The sequence below is a fragment of the Nyctereutes procyonoides genome, unplaced genomic scaffold (assembly GCF_905146905.1).
Source record: "Nyctereutes procyonoides isolate TBG_1078 unplaced genomic scaffold, NYPRO_anot_genome, whole genome shotgun sequence".
Taxonomy (NCBI): Eukaryota; Metazoa; Chordata; class Mammalia; order Carnivora; family Canidae; genus Nyctereutes; species Nyctereutes procyonoides.
The window spans coordinates 1,988,833-2,007,050 of record NW_026575043.1 but is presented as its reverse complement, the minus strand read 5'-3'; the positions used below and the strand labels follow the sequence as shown (position 1 = coordinate 2,007,050).

The 18,218-nt window shown below is 43.1% G+C and overlaps 1 protein-coding gene across 1 annotated transcript; it reads left to right on the top strand.

Moving 5' to 3' along the window:
- The first annotated feature begins 14,194 nt into the window (after positions 1-14,194).
- LOC129507587 (histone H2B type 1-C/E/F/G/I-like) lies at positions 14,195-15,585 on the top strand. The gene is made up of 2 exons (XM_055322097.1): positions 14,195-14,574; positions 15,397-15,585. The coding sequence occupies exons 1-2, from the start codon at positions 14,198-14,200 to the stop codon at positions 15,512-15,514; spliced, it is 495 nt and encodes a 164-aa protein (XP_055178072.1). The 5' UTR covers positions 14,195-14,197; the 3' UTR covers positions 15,515-15,585.
- The last annotated feature ends 2,633 nt before the right edge of the window (positions 15,586-18,218 follow it).

The window sequence follows — 18,218 nt, the reverse complement described above, 5'->3', positions numbered from 1 at the left end:
TGTTTTTCACTTTATAGCCTGGCATGGATGTCTGAGTGGGTAAGACCTAAGCACTGGTTTGGCTTTGGTGATGATCTTGAAGGTCAACAGCTTGGTTCAGCTCAGCTGACATTTGAGGGGTCACCTCCAGCATCTGAATTAAGGGAATCACAATACTTGGAAGCAGTCTCAAACTTCAGCGTGCACCAAAATCACCTGCACTGTTTTTGTAAAACAGATGGCTGGGCCCACCTCACAGATCCTGATTCCCTGGATCTCTAGCAGGATCCCATTATTTGCATTTCCATGTTATCCAAGTGCTGCTGCGATGCTCCTGGTGCAGGACTCACACCACAGAACTGTGCTTTCAACCAGAAGAGGGGATTTCCTCGCAATACTAATACGAAACAGCCACACAACAATCACACTCCCCTTTCAACGGGAACTGGAAAGTCCTAAGAAGTGGCAGCGGCGGTCCTCCGCCCCCTGCGTCCACTCGGGAGCGGAAATGACCACGAGGCCCGACAAGCCCCGCCCCCACGTCCCCGGGCGCCTAGCCACGCCCCCACGCCGGCTCCCTCAGTGGCCCCTCCTTCCACGCCTTCCACGCCGCCCTCTCATTGGTCCGCTTCCGCGCACACGGCCCGCCCAGGCCCCAAGGAGCCTCCAGTTCCGCGTGCGTCACGCTACGTTCTTCCGGGTCTCCCCCTCCCCTGCCCCCGTGGGGTCGCGCGTCGCCTTCGCCTTGGCGGTTTCCCGCGGCGCCCCCTGCTGGACCCGGCCTCGCACAGCTGCCTCTGGACCTTCGCAGCAACGCTGGGCGGTGCGCAGAGAAGGACGCAGAGCCTAGCAGTGTGCAGCCTGAGCAGCCGGACCGCGGTGTCCCTTGGTGGCCTCCTGTGCGGCTGCGTGAGCTGGCCCTGCTCCTCGTCTGCAGTGGCCGAGGGACCCTCACGGAGCTTGCGCAGGACAGCTGGCTTTCACAGCCCCAAGGACTGTCCCAAATTTATAGGACCCTTCCTGCAAATATTCGAATATTAGTTTCTTTCATGATAGTCATTCTCATCCATGTATCTAGAACTGCTTTTACTTGGCAAGCATGTGAGAAGATTTTTTTTCTTTTCTATCCTAGAAAAGTCCTTTCGATTACAGTTTAGTTAAATGATGAAAATGAGTTCAGTATATGTGAAACTGTTTTTTTTTTTGGGGGGGGTATCTATTCTTATTTTTCTGAAGCCGGAGTTGAAGTTTGAAATTATTAAATGTATACCTTGTAGGGATCCCTGGGTGGCGCAGCGGTTTGGCGCCTGCCTTTGGCCCAGGGCGCGATCCTGGAGACCCGGGATCGAATTCCACGTCGGGCTCCCGGTGCATGGAGCCTGCTTCTCCCTGTGCCTGTGTCTCTGCCTCTCTCTCTCTCTTAGTCTGTGACTATCATTAAACAAACAAACTAAAAAAAATAATACTAATAATAATAAATGTATACCTTGTAATAAATCAGATATTTGTATGCGTTAGGTGCAGGAATCACAGATGAAGTATGTTCATTGTTTGTTCAGTCTTCTAGAACCGTAAGCGTTTTCCTTGGTTATATGAGATTCCAAGAGTACCATGCTGAAAACTTGCCCTACAGTTATAAACACGAAGTTCTAATTCTGGCAGTTCCCGCCATACATCGTGGCTGTGTGGTCAGGTGCATCAAGACCCTGAATGTTGCATCTTACCAGGGGATTTTTATTTTGTCATTAGGGAGTATAGTTCTTTCTCATGACCGGAGGTTCTATGTCATTAGTTTTAAAAACGGGCCTTGTTTTGAATGTCCCTTGCTTCTTACCTACATTATTGCATTTGTACTTCGTTAAGCTTTAAGTATAATTTCAATATCTGAAATTATTTGTCTGAGGGAGAGGAAGTGATCTCTTTATTTGGAAGCCTAACTTGTCACAGTGAGGTTTCTTCCTGGATTAGGTCACATTAATTTGAGTTTATATTTGTACACCCCCCAGACTGCTCGGAGAGGGCTTGGTGTTTAACATGCGCTCAGCAAATAATACGTGAATACTTAGATAGATGATTGATAGATAAATAGGTAGGTAGGTGGATGGATGGATAGAGAGACGGATGGATGGATTGATAGGTAGGTAGATAGATAGGTAGATAGATAGATAGATAGATAGATAGATAGATAGATAGATAGATAGATAGACAGACAGATAGATGATAGATAGATAGATGATAGATAGTAAATAATGCATACCTACCTAGACAACTTGGGTTAAAGATGCTTCCTTCCTGGAAAAGGTTTAAGGTTGAGTCCCTGAGACACTAGAGGGCGCCCACCACTCCTTAATTTCAGGTAACTTTCTCTGAAAGTCTAGACTCTAGGCCTTTGGAGACTTATGGTAAAATTCCTCCGCCTTTCTCCACAGTGCCACTTCTGAGACAAACAGGTTTCCTTCTTAGAAATCTTTGATAGATATTGTTTCCTCAAGCCTAAGCTTTCTCAAGAGCCGTGGCCACATGCTAGCTGTCTCCAGTTCAGTTGAAACGCCTAGAATCCTCTTTTTCTGAAGAGGCTGGCATTAATTGACAAAGTGCAGAATCTGATCATGGTATTTGCCCCGGGGAACCCAATCAGCTGTGTTTATGAGGCTTCAGCTCCTAGACGTGTATTGTTCTTGGAGATTTGGGGAGTTTTCCTTGGTTTCTTCTTCTCTGGGCCATGATGTGTTACAGTGTTTTTGCAGTTTATCTAGTCCTGCAGGGTGGCTTTCCAGAATATTTTCTTTCCACACTGGAACCAAAAGTCCTTACAGTGTACCTCTCTATCGAATACTTTGAGCCTTCAAATTTGTTTAATATTATTATTGCTGTACTTGCTGTCTCTTGGTAACATTTTCCAGGCATATTTTCCCCCATCCTTATTTTTTCTTTATTAGTATTTTACAAATCCATGCATGATTTGTTTTCAGACTCAAGAGGAGCACGTTTTTATGCATTTTGTATCATACATACTTTCTTGGTTTATAGAAAAATATAAGCAGCATAAAAAGATAAAATATTGTGCACATTCCAGAACTCTAATGTTGGGGAGGAAGAATTTCTCTGCAATTCAACGTCCTTTTAGCTGGACTAAGAATCAAATTGATATGGGAAGATGAAGACTTGAAAATAAAATTTAATACTGTCTGTATGGGGAAGCCACATAGATATGGGAATTTCAAAGACAGGCAAAATAAGGTATATTTGTTGTTCTGAACGAAGGAGACAGGGTGGGGTCTGGGTCTTCATAGAGAGGGAAGGTAATTCACAGAAGGATAAGAAGAGCAGATGTTTGGTAATTAGATGTTTGCCCTACTGTACAAATGGGTCACTCAGAGGAATGCCTGGGTGGCTCAGTGGTTGAGCGTCGGCCTTCAGCTCAGATCCTGATCTCAAGGTCCTGGGATCAAGTCCTTCATCAGTCTCTCCAGAGGGAGCCTGCTTCTGCCTATGTCTCTGCCTCTCTCTCTCTCTCTCTCTCTCTCTCTCTCTCTGTGTGTGTGTGTCTCTCGTGAATAAATAAATAATCTTTTAAAAAATGAAAAATGAGTCACTCAGATAAAATTTATCTCTGTTAATAACTCTTTTTCTAGGAAAGACCACCAATTTAGAATCTTCTGTTTGGTTAAGAGAGGGACAAAAGTTCTCCTGAGACTGTGGGGTATCAAGTGCCTTTAACTCAAAATAATCGACATGCCAAAGTGGCACATTTGGAGTGGAGTGGTCGTGACTGTTCTTCAGTTTCCCCATCTAAAAATTCCTTGGGAGTTTTACATATTAAAAGTTGAGCTGGTAGGTTGTTTCATCTCATTGATCTAGTCTCCTAGTCCTGACAATGGGGCAGTTTAGTCAAACTCATTTCAGGAGGCAGTGATCCAGTTGTATTCTCCAGTTTAGGCCTAATCAGGCACTAAATAAGAGAAATTTCTATGGAAACAAAAGAGAAGCAATGGTTAATGTTTGGATCAAAAGTTAACCCTGTTTTTTTGTTTTGTTTTTCTTAATTTATGATGGACAGAGAGAGAGAGGTAGAGACACAGGAGGAGGGAGAAGCAGGCTCCATGCCAGGAGCCAGACACGGGACTCGATCCGGGAACTCCAGGATCATGCCCTGGGCCAAAGGCAGGCGCTAAACCGCTGAGCCACCCAGGGTTCCCCTTGACCCAGTTTTTGAGTCTCAGGATAGCCAGTTGAGAAAACTTCTGAAGTCAAACTTGAAGCATCTTCAATTAGAATGAGGTCACGTATTGGCAATCTGACGGATCTTCCTAGATTATACTTCAGATGTCTCTGGGGATCTCTTGAGTGGCCCATAGAGCAACAGGACAAAGACTGTCTATGCATGAGCTATTATGGCACTTTCTTCACATCAAGTCATTTATACTTACTTTGCCAGGGCTCCAGGAGAAAGGGAAGTCTTAGATCTCAAAGGATTTGAAGTCAGAGAGATGGGAGAAGAATCAAATGTTAGTTTGGAGACTTGAAGCCACGCGTTGGAGGACACTAAGAAGAAATTACGATCTAGTTCAGTTTGTAATGGATAGTATTAAAATAGTGTATCTACAAAGCTATGTTATTGAAACATATTTTCTCTCTATACTCCCCCTCATTTTTACCAAAGATAGCCACATTAACAGTATTTTGTTTCCAAAATGAGTCTAGTATCAAAAAACTCTTGGCCTGATTATATAAGTGCAGCAAGAACAGTGGTTCTTTAACCCTATAGACTTTTTAAAATCTGTAATGCTGGAGGTTTCACAAAGAGTCTCCGGATCAAACCTTTTTTAAAATATTCTTTTAGATTTTTAAAATTTAAATTCAGTTAATTAACATATATTATTACTGGTTTCAGGAGTAGTGGTCAGTATTTTATCAATGGCATATAACACCCAGTGCCCATTACATCATGTGTCTTCCCTTTTTTTTAAGATTTTATTTATTTATTTGAGAGAGAGAGTACAAGGATGAGCAGGGGGAGGGGTAGAGGGACAAGCAGACCCCTGCTGAGCAGGGAGCCTGGGATCACCAGGCTGAGTGGTGAGCCAAAGGGAAACACTTACCCAACTGAACCACCTAGATGCCCCAATCATATGCCCTCCTTAATGGCCATCACCAAGTTAGCCCGTCCCCTCACACCCGTTCCCTCCAGCAACCCTCCGTTTGTTTCCTATGATTAAGTCTCTTACAGTTTGTCTCCCTCCCTGATTTCATCTTATTTTTTTTCCTCTGTTCCCCTATGACCCTCTGTTTTGATTCTTAAATTCCACAATGAGTGAGGTTATATGATATTTGTCTTTCTCTGATTGACTCATTACACTTAGCATAATACCCTCACTTCCATCCATGTCATTGCAAATGGCCCGATTTCATTTTTCAAAGGCTGAGTAATATTCCATTGGAATATTCCATAATATTCCACATCTTCTTTATCCGTTCATCTGTTGATGGACATCTGGGCTCTTTCCATAATTTGGTTATTGTGGACATTGCTGCTATAAGCATTGGGGTACAGGTGCCCCTTTGGATTACTACATTTCTATCTTCGGAGTAAATATCCAAGACTGCAATTGCTAGGTCATAGGGCAGCTCTATTTTCAACTTTTGGGGGAACCTCTAAATCGAACTTTAAATTCTCTTAAGGCCAGAAGCCAAGCCAAATCCTTGCCATCAGACCTAACCTGCAATACCCATATGTTTGGGTGAATTCCACTCTTCTCGAGGTCCCCAATATATCCTGGGGTTCCTGCACATGCCAGGAAGTGACCTCTACTCACCTAGTAAGGTTGTTTGCAATTCGGAAAGCAACGTATCAGGGTGACATTTCCAAGGGTCTTTATTGGCTCCAGAAAATCAGCTTTAGTTCCTTAAAGCTGCCTAATTATATCTGAGTCTATGCCATTCTCTCAAATATGACATCCAGTCAAAGCCTCTGTAATATAACTACTGTTTCCAATTATGTCTTGTCATAAGGAGAACACATGTTTATTGCACTTATGCAAATAAATATATTGCCATAAAAATATAAGAATTCTCACTGAGATTTTCCAGAGCATTCAGGTAAGGCGAGAAGATAAATTTTTCAATTGGTTCACAAAGGCGTATTTTGTCAAATTGTTGTAAGTTAGGTAACCTGAGAGATTCTTAAATCTGGGGTGGGGGTGGGGAAGAGGCATTTTTTTAAAAATCAGTAATGTTTTGAGGCACCTGAGTGGCTCAGTTGTTGAGCATCTGCCTTTGGCTCAGGTCCTGATCCCAGAGTCCCAGGACCTAATCCTGCATGAGGCCCTGGGTGGGGAGCCTGCCTCTCCCTCTGCCTCTGTCTCTGCCTCTCTCCGTGTGTCTCTCATGAATAAATAAAGTCTTAAAAAAAAAAAAAAAAGCCAGTAATGTTTGAAACAAAAAGTCATAAAAAGTATAATTATTTTCCTCAAATCATTCAATCCCATGTTATTAATTCTTGTTCTGTTTGAATACAATCTTTCCACTAGTCCTGGAAATCTTTACATAGTTCGGTGTTTTGGTTTTGGTTTGGGTTTTTTAGAGAGAGCGACTAAGGGAGAGGAGCAGAAGAAGAGAGAGAATCTTAAGCAGGCTCCAAGCCCAGTGCAGAGCCCAAAGTGGGGCTCCTCTCATGACCCCAAGATCATGAACCGAAGTCAAGAGTTGGACGCTTAGCCAATTAAGCCACCCTGGCTCCCCAACGTAATTCAGTTTTATGATCTTAAGGTTACCAGACACCTATACGTGGAATTTTTTCCATAACTGTCACTAAAGATGTAGCACGTTTGCAGGAAACTTTTATAGTGGCATCTAAGTAAAAGTATAACTGTCTGTAAATGATAAAGACTTAAAAATGGCCATACTTAAGGATCTGATTAGAGTTCATTACAATGTGATTGACAAGGAAATTTGATTTTTTTTTGTGACATACAATACTTTAAATTAATAACATACCAAGACATCATATTTCTAGGAGTTTCAGATAATTTTAGATAACAGGTCTATATAAATATAACCTAACAGGGTTTAATATCACCTTGTTGGCAATGCTTCTCATTTATTTTCACATACTAAATAAGCCTAATTAGTTTTATTTCTAAAAAAAGAAAAAAAATTTTTTTTTAAATCTACCTGGGGTCTGGTGGGAAATTGCACTTAGATTCTGCTCAAAAGACTTCGTTTTAGAATTTGATTGTGGAAAGTATGTCCAAAAAAAGTAACACAAAGTTTGAGCATTTGATTAAATTGGATCACAATCATTATGAAACAATATGTAATTGTTCCATTTAATGAAACCAACAAGAAAAGGTAGCAGAGGCAAATACAGACGGTTACATAGTTGTGAGTAAAATTTAGTTCTTTCGATATTAAGACTGTTTTCTTAAGTAATAAAAGACCCGATAAGCATAGACATTACTTTGGGAAACTTAGAATCATTGGTTTTTTTAGGCAGATAATTTAAAAAGTAAAGAACATCTATTGTTTACAATTTCTCATAAAGGGCAAAGCAACAGTTTAAGAAAACTTTGTTCTTCCAACAAAGAGAAAACAGAAACTTTGCACCCTTGTACTTTTGATATTAAACTTGTTTACTGGGATGCCTGGGTGGCTCAGCGGTTGAGCACCTGCCCTCGGCCCAGGGTATGATCCTGGAGTCCCACATCTGGCTCCCTGCGAGGAGCCTGCTTCTCCCTCTGCCTATGTCTCTGCCTCTCTCTGTCTCTCTCTGTCTCTCTCTGTCTCTCTCTCTGTCTCTCTCTCTGGGTCTTTCATGAATAAATTCATAAATACATAAATACATAGATAAACCTTATTTACTTATTTAAATTTATCCTAATCTTAGCCACTACTGACCACACATAAAGTTTCTTCCCAAAGAGTTTTTCCCCCTAAATGTACAACTTTCTTTATTTAACACTCAAATTTCGACCTAAATTTTCCCTCTATAATAACCAGTCTTGCTGTAATACTTCCTTTTCAGTCTCAACAATTATGTACTTTTATTTTTCATGCTGCTTCTTAGCAGAAACACTGTCTTACTTTCCTCACATAGAATTGTCATTTCCAGTAGCCTTAATTACATTTCTTAATATTCTTAATGCTTAATGAAACCTTAATTTCTAGTGAAAACTAGTAGTAAGTAGTTGTGAACCGTTATATCAGAACTCTTCAGGTTGCCAAATTTATGAATGTTTCATTATTTTTAGAAACATGTATTTTTTATAATATAATCTTTCAATAAAGCATAAAATGTGTTTATTAACAGACCCAAATTTATCTTTAGTTTCTCTATAATAAGACAGAAGTAGATAGACATGTTCAGTACTTAACGGTTCATTACTTTCTCTTACTCGGAAGAGATCTAGATTACTAAAAAACCTCGCTTTACTCATCATTTAACTTAGCAAAACTTTGAAATTTTTAGCTTTCCAAAGATTTTGGAAGCTAGTTGGAAGTTACCTACAAAGCTTTTTATTTTATTTTTAAAATTAAAATTTATTTTAAAATTAAATTTATTTTATTTCATTTACTTCTTTTAACAATTATGCATAGACTACCTGATGTAGGAAAGAGTGAGGGCTCGAAGCCGATGGCCAAGAAAGAATTCTTGAGACATCTTTGGTGCAAAAAAAGGTGATTTTACTAAAGCCCAGGGACAGTACCCAAGGGCAGGAAGAGCTGCCCTGAGCTCATGAGAAATGGCCTATTACATGCACTCAAGTTGGAAGGGGGTTAGGGAGAGCACAGTCTAAGGAATTTTCAAACAAGGTTGCCAGGACCTTGAGGGGCTAGCTGTTGTTGAGAAAGGTCAAAACCCGAGTCATGAGATGCTTCAGACTTCTATCGGTGGGCCATATGCTTAGAGGATGCTTGCTAATAGATACCTTGGTGGTTAGAGATAAAGGAAATTTCTAAAGAAGTTTTTATATGTTAATGTAGACTTATAGGGCAGCGCCGGTGGCTCAGCGGTTTAGCGCCCCCTTCAGCCCAGGGCCTGATCCTGGACACCCCAAATTGAGTCCCATGTCAGGCTCCCTGCATGGAGCCTGCTTCTCCCTATGCCTGTGTCTCTACCTCCCTCTCTCTGTGTGTCTCTCATGAATAAATAAATAAAATCTTAAAAATAAATAAATAAATAAATAAATAAATAAATAAATAAATAAATAAATAAATTAGACTTACAGGATCCTGGGGTTGGGCTAAGATTGCCTTCTGCCCTTAGCAAAGTATGAACACCAGGCAGCTGAGTCCCTAGAGGAAGGTCACTCTGCCTGCTTCAAGGACGTGTCAGTGGGCTATAAGTTGTAAGGAAATTTAGATATTTTTCTTCTTCCTTTCTTTCCCACATCACTGTCCACAAAAACTTCATGAGGCATTAGACAGACTCAACATTAGTCTAAGCTTTTTCTTTCAGACAAATTTTGCAACAGAAATACCATGAACTTATTTGACTTTTACTAAACACAAGCAGAATAAAAATTTTATATTTAATGGTGATAACTCTAAAAACATAACTATTTTAATTAAGCCAACAAACTTAATTTAGCTTAATACCAAATATTTTCTCAGATTACATGAGTTTAAATTTATTTCTAACTTTCTGAATGTTGGAATGCCCAATCTCTACAAACATGTACCTTCAAACTAAATAGAGTTCTTGTATGTGTTAACTATACCAATACCATCCAGGGATAGAGCAAATATCTCACATTAAAACATACATGGACACACACACACACACACACACACACCACAAAATACAGACAAGATACAAACAAAATTTTGATATTTGTGGAGAGGATATTGTAGGCCCAATTTAAAAAAAAAATCTATTTATTTGAGGAGGGGGGGAGAGAGAGAGAGAGAGAGAGAGAGAAAGAAAGCAGGGGGAGGGGCAGAGGGACAGAGAAGGAGAGAATCTCAGACTCCACACCAAGCACAGAGCCCAAAGCAGGACTTGAATTCACCACTCTGAGATCATGACTTGAGCTGAAATAAAGAGTCAGACATGTAACCAACTGAGCAATCCAGGTGCTACTAGGCCTAATTTTTAAATAGTTCCATCTATCTATCTATCTATCTATCTATCTATCTATCTATCTATCTATCTATTTTTATGAAAAACTTCTCCCTAAAGTTTGCATGTCAAAAAGACTGGCTCTGGGTCTTAGAGAAAATGGAGGTAGAAAATGTATATCAAAAGCAGAGAGAGAGTATATAAGTTTTCTTGAAGGTGGATATTTGGAGCATCTCTGCCTGTTATCATAGGTACTGTATACTCTGGCCATAAGAGTGCTTTTCAGAAGTTTGCATTTAATTTTATTTATTTTCTCTTAAAGATTTTATTTATTTATTTCTGTGAGACACACAGAGAGAGAGAGAGAGGCAGAGGGAGAAGCAGGCTCCATGCAGGGAGCCGGATGTGGGACTCGATCCCGGGGTTGTGGGATCAGGACATGAGCTAAAGGCCGGTGCTCAACCGCAGAGCCACTCAGGCATCCCCTGCATTTTAAAAAGGCCTCTTTCCCTCCACCCTACCCTCTCTTCTTTTTAAATTCAGTCTCAAATTAAATAAATAAATAAATAAATAAATAAATAAATAAATAAATAAAAATAAATTCAGTCTCAGGAAATTGTGGAATGTGTTTATATTTCAAAGACATGGTAAGATTTATAATCTCAAGGGACTGAGAATGCAAAAGAAATTTTTGTCTAGAGTTTCAGGGTAATTCCTATTAAAAACTTACTCCTCTTTTTAAAGTACAGAACAATTTTGTTCCAATATGCTGATTTTTAAAATATATCCACAAACATTTTGAAAGGAATATGCAAGGTTTGGAGATTCGTAAAGACAGGTGGGCTTTAACTTGTTTCTAGAGTTGTAGAGATTCTGTAGAGATTTGTAAAATAAGGAGAGTTATTCCTAATTCCCAAAAGACTGGATTATATCGAAGGATTGGCCCATCTTTTTAAATGAATTTACTTCTTCATATTACAGAGAATGTTAACCGAATTAGGAGCCCAAAATGTATGCCTTTGTAAAGTCTATCTAAAGCATTTAAACAACAGCCTTGTTTTTCTGGATACACAATTTAAACTGGGCTTCTATTAGCCCCTGAATATTAGCCTTTTGTAAATCATTTCTGGGAGGGCCTAAGGGATATTTTGGTTTTATATTTCCTCAGAAGCCAAAGTTGTGAATACAGTCAAGTAATCTTTCAAATCACTCCCAAAATGTGGTAGAATCTTTTCAGAGTAGAAGTAAAGGGGCTTTATAATTGAAAAGCTCTGCTGTGATCCAGGGGAACGGGATTTTGCTGTTGTGTAGTTGTGGGGCTGGGTGGAGACAGGAGGGCAGTCAATCTAGCATACTCCTGCAAAGGGCATTGATTGTATAGGCATGCCTTGAGGCTTGCAGAACTTGATTACAGAGCTAAGGCAGGTAGGACCAAAGCAACCTTTATTGCTAATCTCCTGCTGCTTTTGTGAAACTCATTTTCTGGCTTTCAGCATTTACCTGAGCAACATGTATATTTTGAACCTAGAGATTAAGCCAGAGTGATCTCCGTAAATCTGGTAGGAAAGGGGAATTAAAACAGGCACTTGCAGCCAAACTTTAAGAAGGAGAATTTACATTGCCTGTGGACATTTCTTTTTGTCTTGCGTCTGATTTCTGGTCTTTTATCTTGTCAATGGAGTCCCTAAGGTGAGCCACTATAAGACAATTGAGGGCTCCTTAATATATATATTTTAATACAGTCAATTTAAAGGATCCATTGTAAAAATAAATGAATGATACATTGTGTGGCCACTGATGCGTAGGATCTATTAATAGTGACTTCTCTTGCTTTTTTTTTAAGACTTTATTTATTTCTTCATGAAAGACACAGAGAGAGAAGCAGAGACATAGGCAGGGGGAGAAGCAGGCTCCTCTCAGGGAGCCTGATGTGGGACTCGATCCCAGACCCTGGGATCAGGCCCAGAGCCAAAGGCAGATGCTCAACCGCTGAGCCACCCAGGCGTCCCCTGTTAATAGTCACTTAAACCAATGAGCTTTCTAATGGCTTAACCAAAGACACAATAGGTGTCTAGAGAGGATGCAGACGATGCAGCCCCCCTGATCCAAAAGTGTACTTATGAAATTAGTCTAAGACAGCAAAGACCTTCATTGCGCAGGCAGTAAGGATGGTATAATGAATAAGATGTGCCTGGTCTCTCATGACAATGTGATACATCTCCAGTCTCAGATCCACTAATTCATGGTATCAGGTAGGCGCTTCTGGAAAGAGACTTTCCAGCACTAACGAGGAAGGAATGCTGAGATGACAAAGATGCCTATGAACTGGAACCTCTCATGACACAGCTGAACAGAGAAATTCTGATCCCCAGTGGATTCGATTGCCCACCAAGGTGCACCCTGGTAAGTGCACCCTCCCGATGGTGACAGGGGAGACCAAAAGAGAATTTTCGCGCTGGGCAAAAGCCAAGCTCTTAGGACATAGAACAAGACAAAAGGAAAATAGTAACAGATCAAAGCCTTCGGTCTCCTGGAGCCACACTAATACCTGGGAAGTATGTGCTGTGGAGTTGGGACTCCATGTTCTTTTCCAGTGTACTTACTTCACAAAGTTTACTTGAGTTTGGGGGTGACCTAGTGTCAACATAACCCTTTCCAGACCAACTTATCCTATCATGAGTGTCTTCTTCTTGCGCTAGTCAGCATTCAAATAGCTTTAGAGTGGTCAATCCATACCCTTGGCTCCCAAGAAGTCCCTTAGCAAGAGACCACAAACAGCATAAAAGACACAGACAAAAAAAAAAAAAAAAAAAAAAAAAAGCAAAGACCATCTCTGGGAGGAAAAGGATCAGTTAGTTACCAAAGAGTACTCTGTCAAATTAAGCAGAGTCATTTAGTCCAAGACACTAGTTCCACAAATATTCTCTGTTCCTAATCTAAACGTAGAAAGAGAGAAAAAGAATTCTTACCATTCTTGCCCCATCACTACCCTTGCACTCCACAGAGACTAAAAGAGGCAGACATGATAAATCTTACCTGATGCCAGCAATGTGGCAGATCTCCTAAGTTTCTAAGCTGCAGCAGAGTCTGGGGCAAGAAGTATCCAAGGAGTTAAAGTATCCTGGCATTTGGGACAGCTCTAGGGGAGCAAATAATCCTGTCCCTTCAAAGCTCCCTGAGGCTAGACTCAAATTGGTATGAACAGACTTAAAAAGAGAAAACCAACCATACACTGTACATATGGGGAATTCACAAAGACACGGATATTCCAAAAACAGGGAAAATGAAGCAGATATATATAGTATATGTACAGTATATATAGATATATATTTATATGTATATATATATCTCACAGTAAACTAAGGAAACTAGTATATATATATATATATACACCATACACACATATACTATACAGCACGTGAGATACATATATATATTGGAGCCCTTCTTCGGGGCCGGCGCGGACTTGGCTGCCTCGGGCACATCGACCCGGCTTTCTCCTGAGAGAAGAGAAAATGGAGTCCACTTCGCCGAAGGAGTTTGAGAGGACCCAACGCACTTCCTAGAGCAGATGTTTGATAGATGTTTGACCTACCATAGGTGTGTGTCACTGATATAAAATTTATCTCTGTTAATAATACTTATTCGAGAAAGGTACCCTTTATCCAATTTAGAGTCTCCTCTATCGTTAAGAGAAGAAGAAAAATATCTCAAGTATGCGGGGCCTCAAGTGCCTTCAACTCAAAATAACCCACACTCCAAAGACTCACAACTGCAGGGCAGTGGCCTCTCCTGAACAACTACACTATAAAAAATCTGAATATGTTATACACTAGATTGCCTACCTGGCATTCGAAAATACAAGAGTGTGATTTCTAATATTGAATATTAATCCATAAGTTAATCGGCATTCCTATTAATAATCAGATCTTACGATAATAAAACACCTTGAACTAAAGCAGCCAGGCTGACCCGCTGCATCAAGATCTGACCAATGGGAGAGCAGAACTCCAGCCAATCACTAGACGGCAGGCCGTACCACAAGCCGACGAATCAGCGGGGGCAAAGCCTATCCTTCATTTGCATAAGGTTGGCTATAAATACACAGGATCCCGAGGCGGACTCCATTTTCTCTTCTCAGGAGAAAGCCGAGTCGGTATGCCCGAGCCCGCCAAGTCCGCGCCGGCCCCGAAGAAGGGCTCCAAGAAGGCGGTGACCAAGGCGCAGAAGAAGGACGGCAAGAAGCGCAAGCGCAGCCGCAAGGAGAGCTACTCGGTGTACGTGTACAAGGTGCTGAAGCAGGTGCACCCCGACACGGGCATCTCGTCCAAGGCCATGGGCATCATGAACTCGTTCGTCAACGACATCTTCGAGCGCATCGCGGGCGAGGCGTCGCGCCTGGCGCATTACAACAAGCGCTCGACCATCACGTCCAGGGAGATCCAGACGGCCGTGCGCCTGCTGCTGCCCGGGGAGCTGGCCAAGCACGCCGTGTCCGAGGGCACCAAGGCCGTCACCAAGTACACCAGCTCCAAGTGAGCGTTCTCCGAGGCACCATCCAACCCAAAGGCTCTTTTCAGAGCCACACGGTTTCACCAGCAGAGCTGCGCAACTGGCACTCGCTGTACTCGTAGCTTGGCGTTTGGTCAGGTTAGCAGGGACCTCCGGGACGCCACCGCCCATAGCCGGTGTCGGGTGGCGGGCTCCCTGCCCGTGACTCTTGACAGCCGTGGTGTGTACACGCGTCCCCAGCAGTGTGAACGAACGCGCACTGGAATGGTCCCCACTCGCAGCCCTCGCCCTTGGAGCCCCGGATCGCCTTCCTGACAGGTGTTCGGGCGCGGGCAGTGCTGGGGGGGTCTCTAAGCTCCGAGGACTGACCTGGAGGCACCGGGCTCCCTCCTTCGGTTCAGTGTCCCCCCACAGGGTGGGGACGGCCACAGGGACCTTTGAAGAGCGCGCCTTCTACAGGCGAAGTTTCCTCTTTGGTGCCACAGGACTCGCGACCCCGGGTTCTTTGTGTGGCTCGGATTCCTCCCCGCCTCCCCCCTCCCACCCCCGCCTCCCTCTGCCCCACTCGCCTGCTCCGGGCTATCAGGGACCTGGCTGGACACCTGCTGCGGGTCTGTAAGTGTGTTGGGCGGCTGAACGCTCCAGTGAGGACACAGGTCCGTAGAGTTAGCAGGCGTGGCTGTACCCTTTCCTTCCTCAGCTGCTCTGAAAAGGCGTTCGTTACATTTGATGCTTAGGGGTTATGGGGAAGACTGCGTTTCTCTCCCGCTCTCCTCCCTGACTCCCACATGACCTGCGAAGACCTTTCTGGGCCTTCAGCCGCCTCCGTCTCCTCCCTAGCGCAGCCACAGGAGGAGAAGAAGGCTGGCTCAGCACCCCGAGTCCAACCTTCTCTGTCACGGGCGAGTCCCCTCCGAGCCGTCCACCTGTCCTGTCTCCAGCCCCGGCCCCCCAGCTCAGTGATCCCGGAGAGAAGACCCGACACCCGGGCTCAGAGAGCGGAGAAGAGCAGGACGTGCGTTTTAACATTGTGATGCTGGACACCAAGGTCTGGAAGGTTTGTGGTTTGTGAGCACCTGATGCCCAAGAGCCTACACCCCGACAGTTAAAAGTAGAATCTGTCTCCTTGCCTCATTTCTCCGCACGCTGCCATGTGGAGGCTTCCTTTTCGAAGTTAGGTGAGAAAGACTGGGTCCAGAACACCTCACCTGTAAACGGAAAGACCTAATGCACCCAGGAATAGCTAACTCTGTCCTCCTCTATCCCTTATTCTCCCAAAAAGGCAAACAATCACAAGGAAACAAGTATTTTCAGGTTGCCACATTAAAACTGCACTTCAAATTCTGATCCTCTTGTTCCAGTCTGAGATAATACCAAAACTCTCCTGTGCGTGGAGAATCTACTTTCCATACCAGAGGGAGCCCAGTTCTGGAATAAAGCACCTGCTCATGTATTATTCCTCTCAGGGCCTTTCAGGGACCCCTCCCCTACTGCACAAAATCAGAAATCGAGCCCATAGCCTGCCCCTCACCTAAAACTCAAACCAAACCTCAGAGGATTCTTTCCCTCTTGCTATTTCCCTATTTTTTTTATTATTATTATTATCAGTATTCTTTTTTTTCTTGGTTTGCTTTTTTTCACTGTCAGGAATTCCCTGTGACGTCTCCAGCCTCCAGGATTTTAAAATGTTCTCTGCCTGAAATGTCCTTAATTCCACTGCATCCCTAACAAACACACACACGCACAGTTTTTTAATCAACAACTCACCTTTCTGCTCAATCAAAACGCTATTGGAGAAGCTGAGCCACACTAATAAAGTCTCTCACAGCCAGCCACAAAGGACTGGCTGTATTCCCAGCCCCAGACTAATCATTACTAAGTGGCTGGGACCCTCAGGACTACTGCGGTTGAATCAGGACCTGATCCCTGAGACTAGTGAGAAACTCTGCCTTCCTGGAGCACAGGACAACCAGCAAGGGGAGACCCAGACAACACTGAAAAACGTTAGAGAAGGGGGGGGGGGGGTCATGGCACTGCCTGATACAAAGCCTTCTAGGCAGAAAGAAAGAGCATCCATTTGGTCATTCCTACCCAGGTGCCAAGCACTTAATTATGTCCTGAGGATTCAGAGCAGGGCTTCTAACCTTATGAGTGCATCAAAATCACCTGGAGGCTTGCTGGAGGACAGATTACTGGCCCCACTCCCAGAGATTCTGTTCCTTGGCTCTGGGCAAAATCTGGGAACTTGGCTTCCTAACAAGTTTCCACAGATACAAATGTTGCTTGTAGCTACTCTGCTTTGAGAACATCTGATACATGGAGAACAAGCCAAACAAAAGCCCTTCCTGGGGGGGGGGGGGGTTCTGATGGTAAAGTTGAGCTTATGACATATGAGGAAAGGAAAATCAGGATTGCCTGGGTGGCTCTGTCAGTTCAGCATCTGCCTTTACCTCAGGTTATGATCCCAGGGACCTGTGTTCAAGCCCCACATTTGGGCTCCCTGCTCTGAGGGGAATCTGCTTCTCCCTCTACACCCACCCCACTCTTGTGCTCTCGATCTCTCTCAAATAAAATCTTGTTTAAAAATGAGGAAAGAAAAATCAGAGGAGAGTTGAAGCAATTCCTTTATTTGGTCAGATATTGATTTCCTCTGTGTGAGGTATTAAGCTACAGCAGGAAGTGTTGGACAAGAGACCCCTCTCTGGGCCTGAGATCCCGGTGGGAGAGGAGAGATCATCACACTGATGCCTCAGCTCAATCGTTTCAAATAGCAGTTCTCACCGCTATGAAATCATTTGAAATAAAACAGGTGCCCTGATACTGATGAGATGATGCTTCTAATGAGGAAACCAATGACCTAGGGGGTAGTCCAGGGCAAGGGACTGTTGGTACAATAAAGTCCTAGGGCAGGGATGACTTTGTGCTCAGGGGTGGAAGGGATCCAGGGTGGCTCAGAGGCTGGGAGACTTGTAAGCAAAGGTCAGGTGTTAGGACATAAGGCCGAGGGCTAAATGGGTGCCTGAAAATGTTGGGCTTTTTGGGCCAAAGAAGGCACCCAGATAATTATTGTGTCAAGAGAAACTATTAGAATTTGAAAGCACTCAGGGTGCTGTGTGGAAAATGGTACTTGTGGGTTTAGAGGTAGAAACAAGCAGAAGAAAGAATGGAAGAGTTATTGCAATAACCCTGGTGAAATTATTACAGGTGCTATGGACGAGAAAGTCCCAAGAATTCATTGATGAACACAGTTTCATGGGTAAAGAAAAGTGTGCATGACATTGATGGAGCACTTTCCAGGTGTTGAAGACACTGTGCCAGACTCTCTCCTTAAAGGGCAGCTCACATCATCCTTCTCGACATCCACAGTATCCACATACAACCATTCTCTCTGTCTAGTTGACTAGGGATGAGCCAGGTGTGGGGATGGAGTTGGAACCAGATGGTACACCTCCAGGTTGTGCGCTTGCCCACAGCCTACGATGAGGCTGAAGTTCTTGGATGAATGATCACCAACCATGGGACAGGCTGAGGTTTCAGAAACTGGGACAGGACCATTTTTAAATCCCCATCAACATTCCATTGGAGGGTCAAGTAAGTAGCTGTAGATATGAGCCTGATATTCAGAGGCAACTTTGGGACTGTACAAAGAAATGTTTAAATATTTGGA

Coding starts and splice junctions, on each gene's coding strand:
- LOC129507587 (XM_055322097.1), top strand. CDS start 14,198: ATGCCCGAGCCCGCCAAGTCCGCGCCGGCCCCGAAGAAGGGCTCCAAG. Junction 14,575..15,396: donor ACCAAGTACACCAGCTCCAA/GTGAGCGTTCTC, acceptor TCCCTAGCGCAG/CCACAGGAGGAGAAGAAGGC.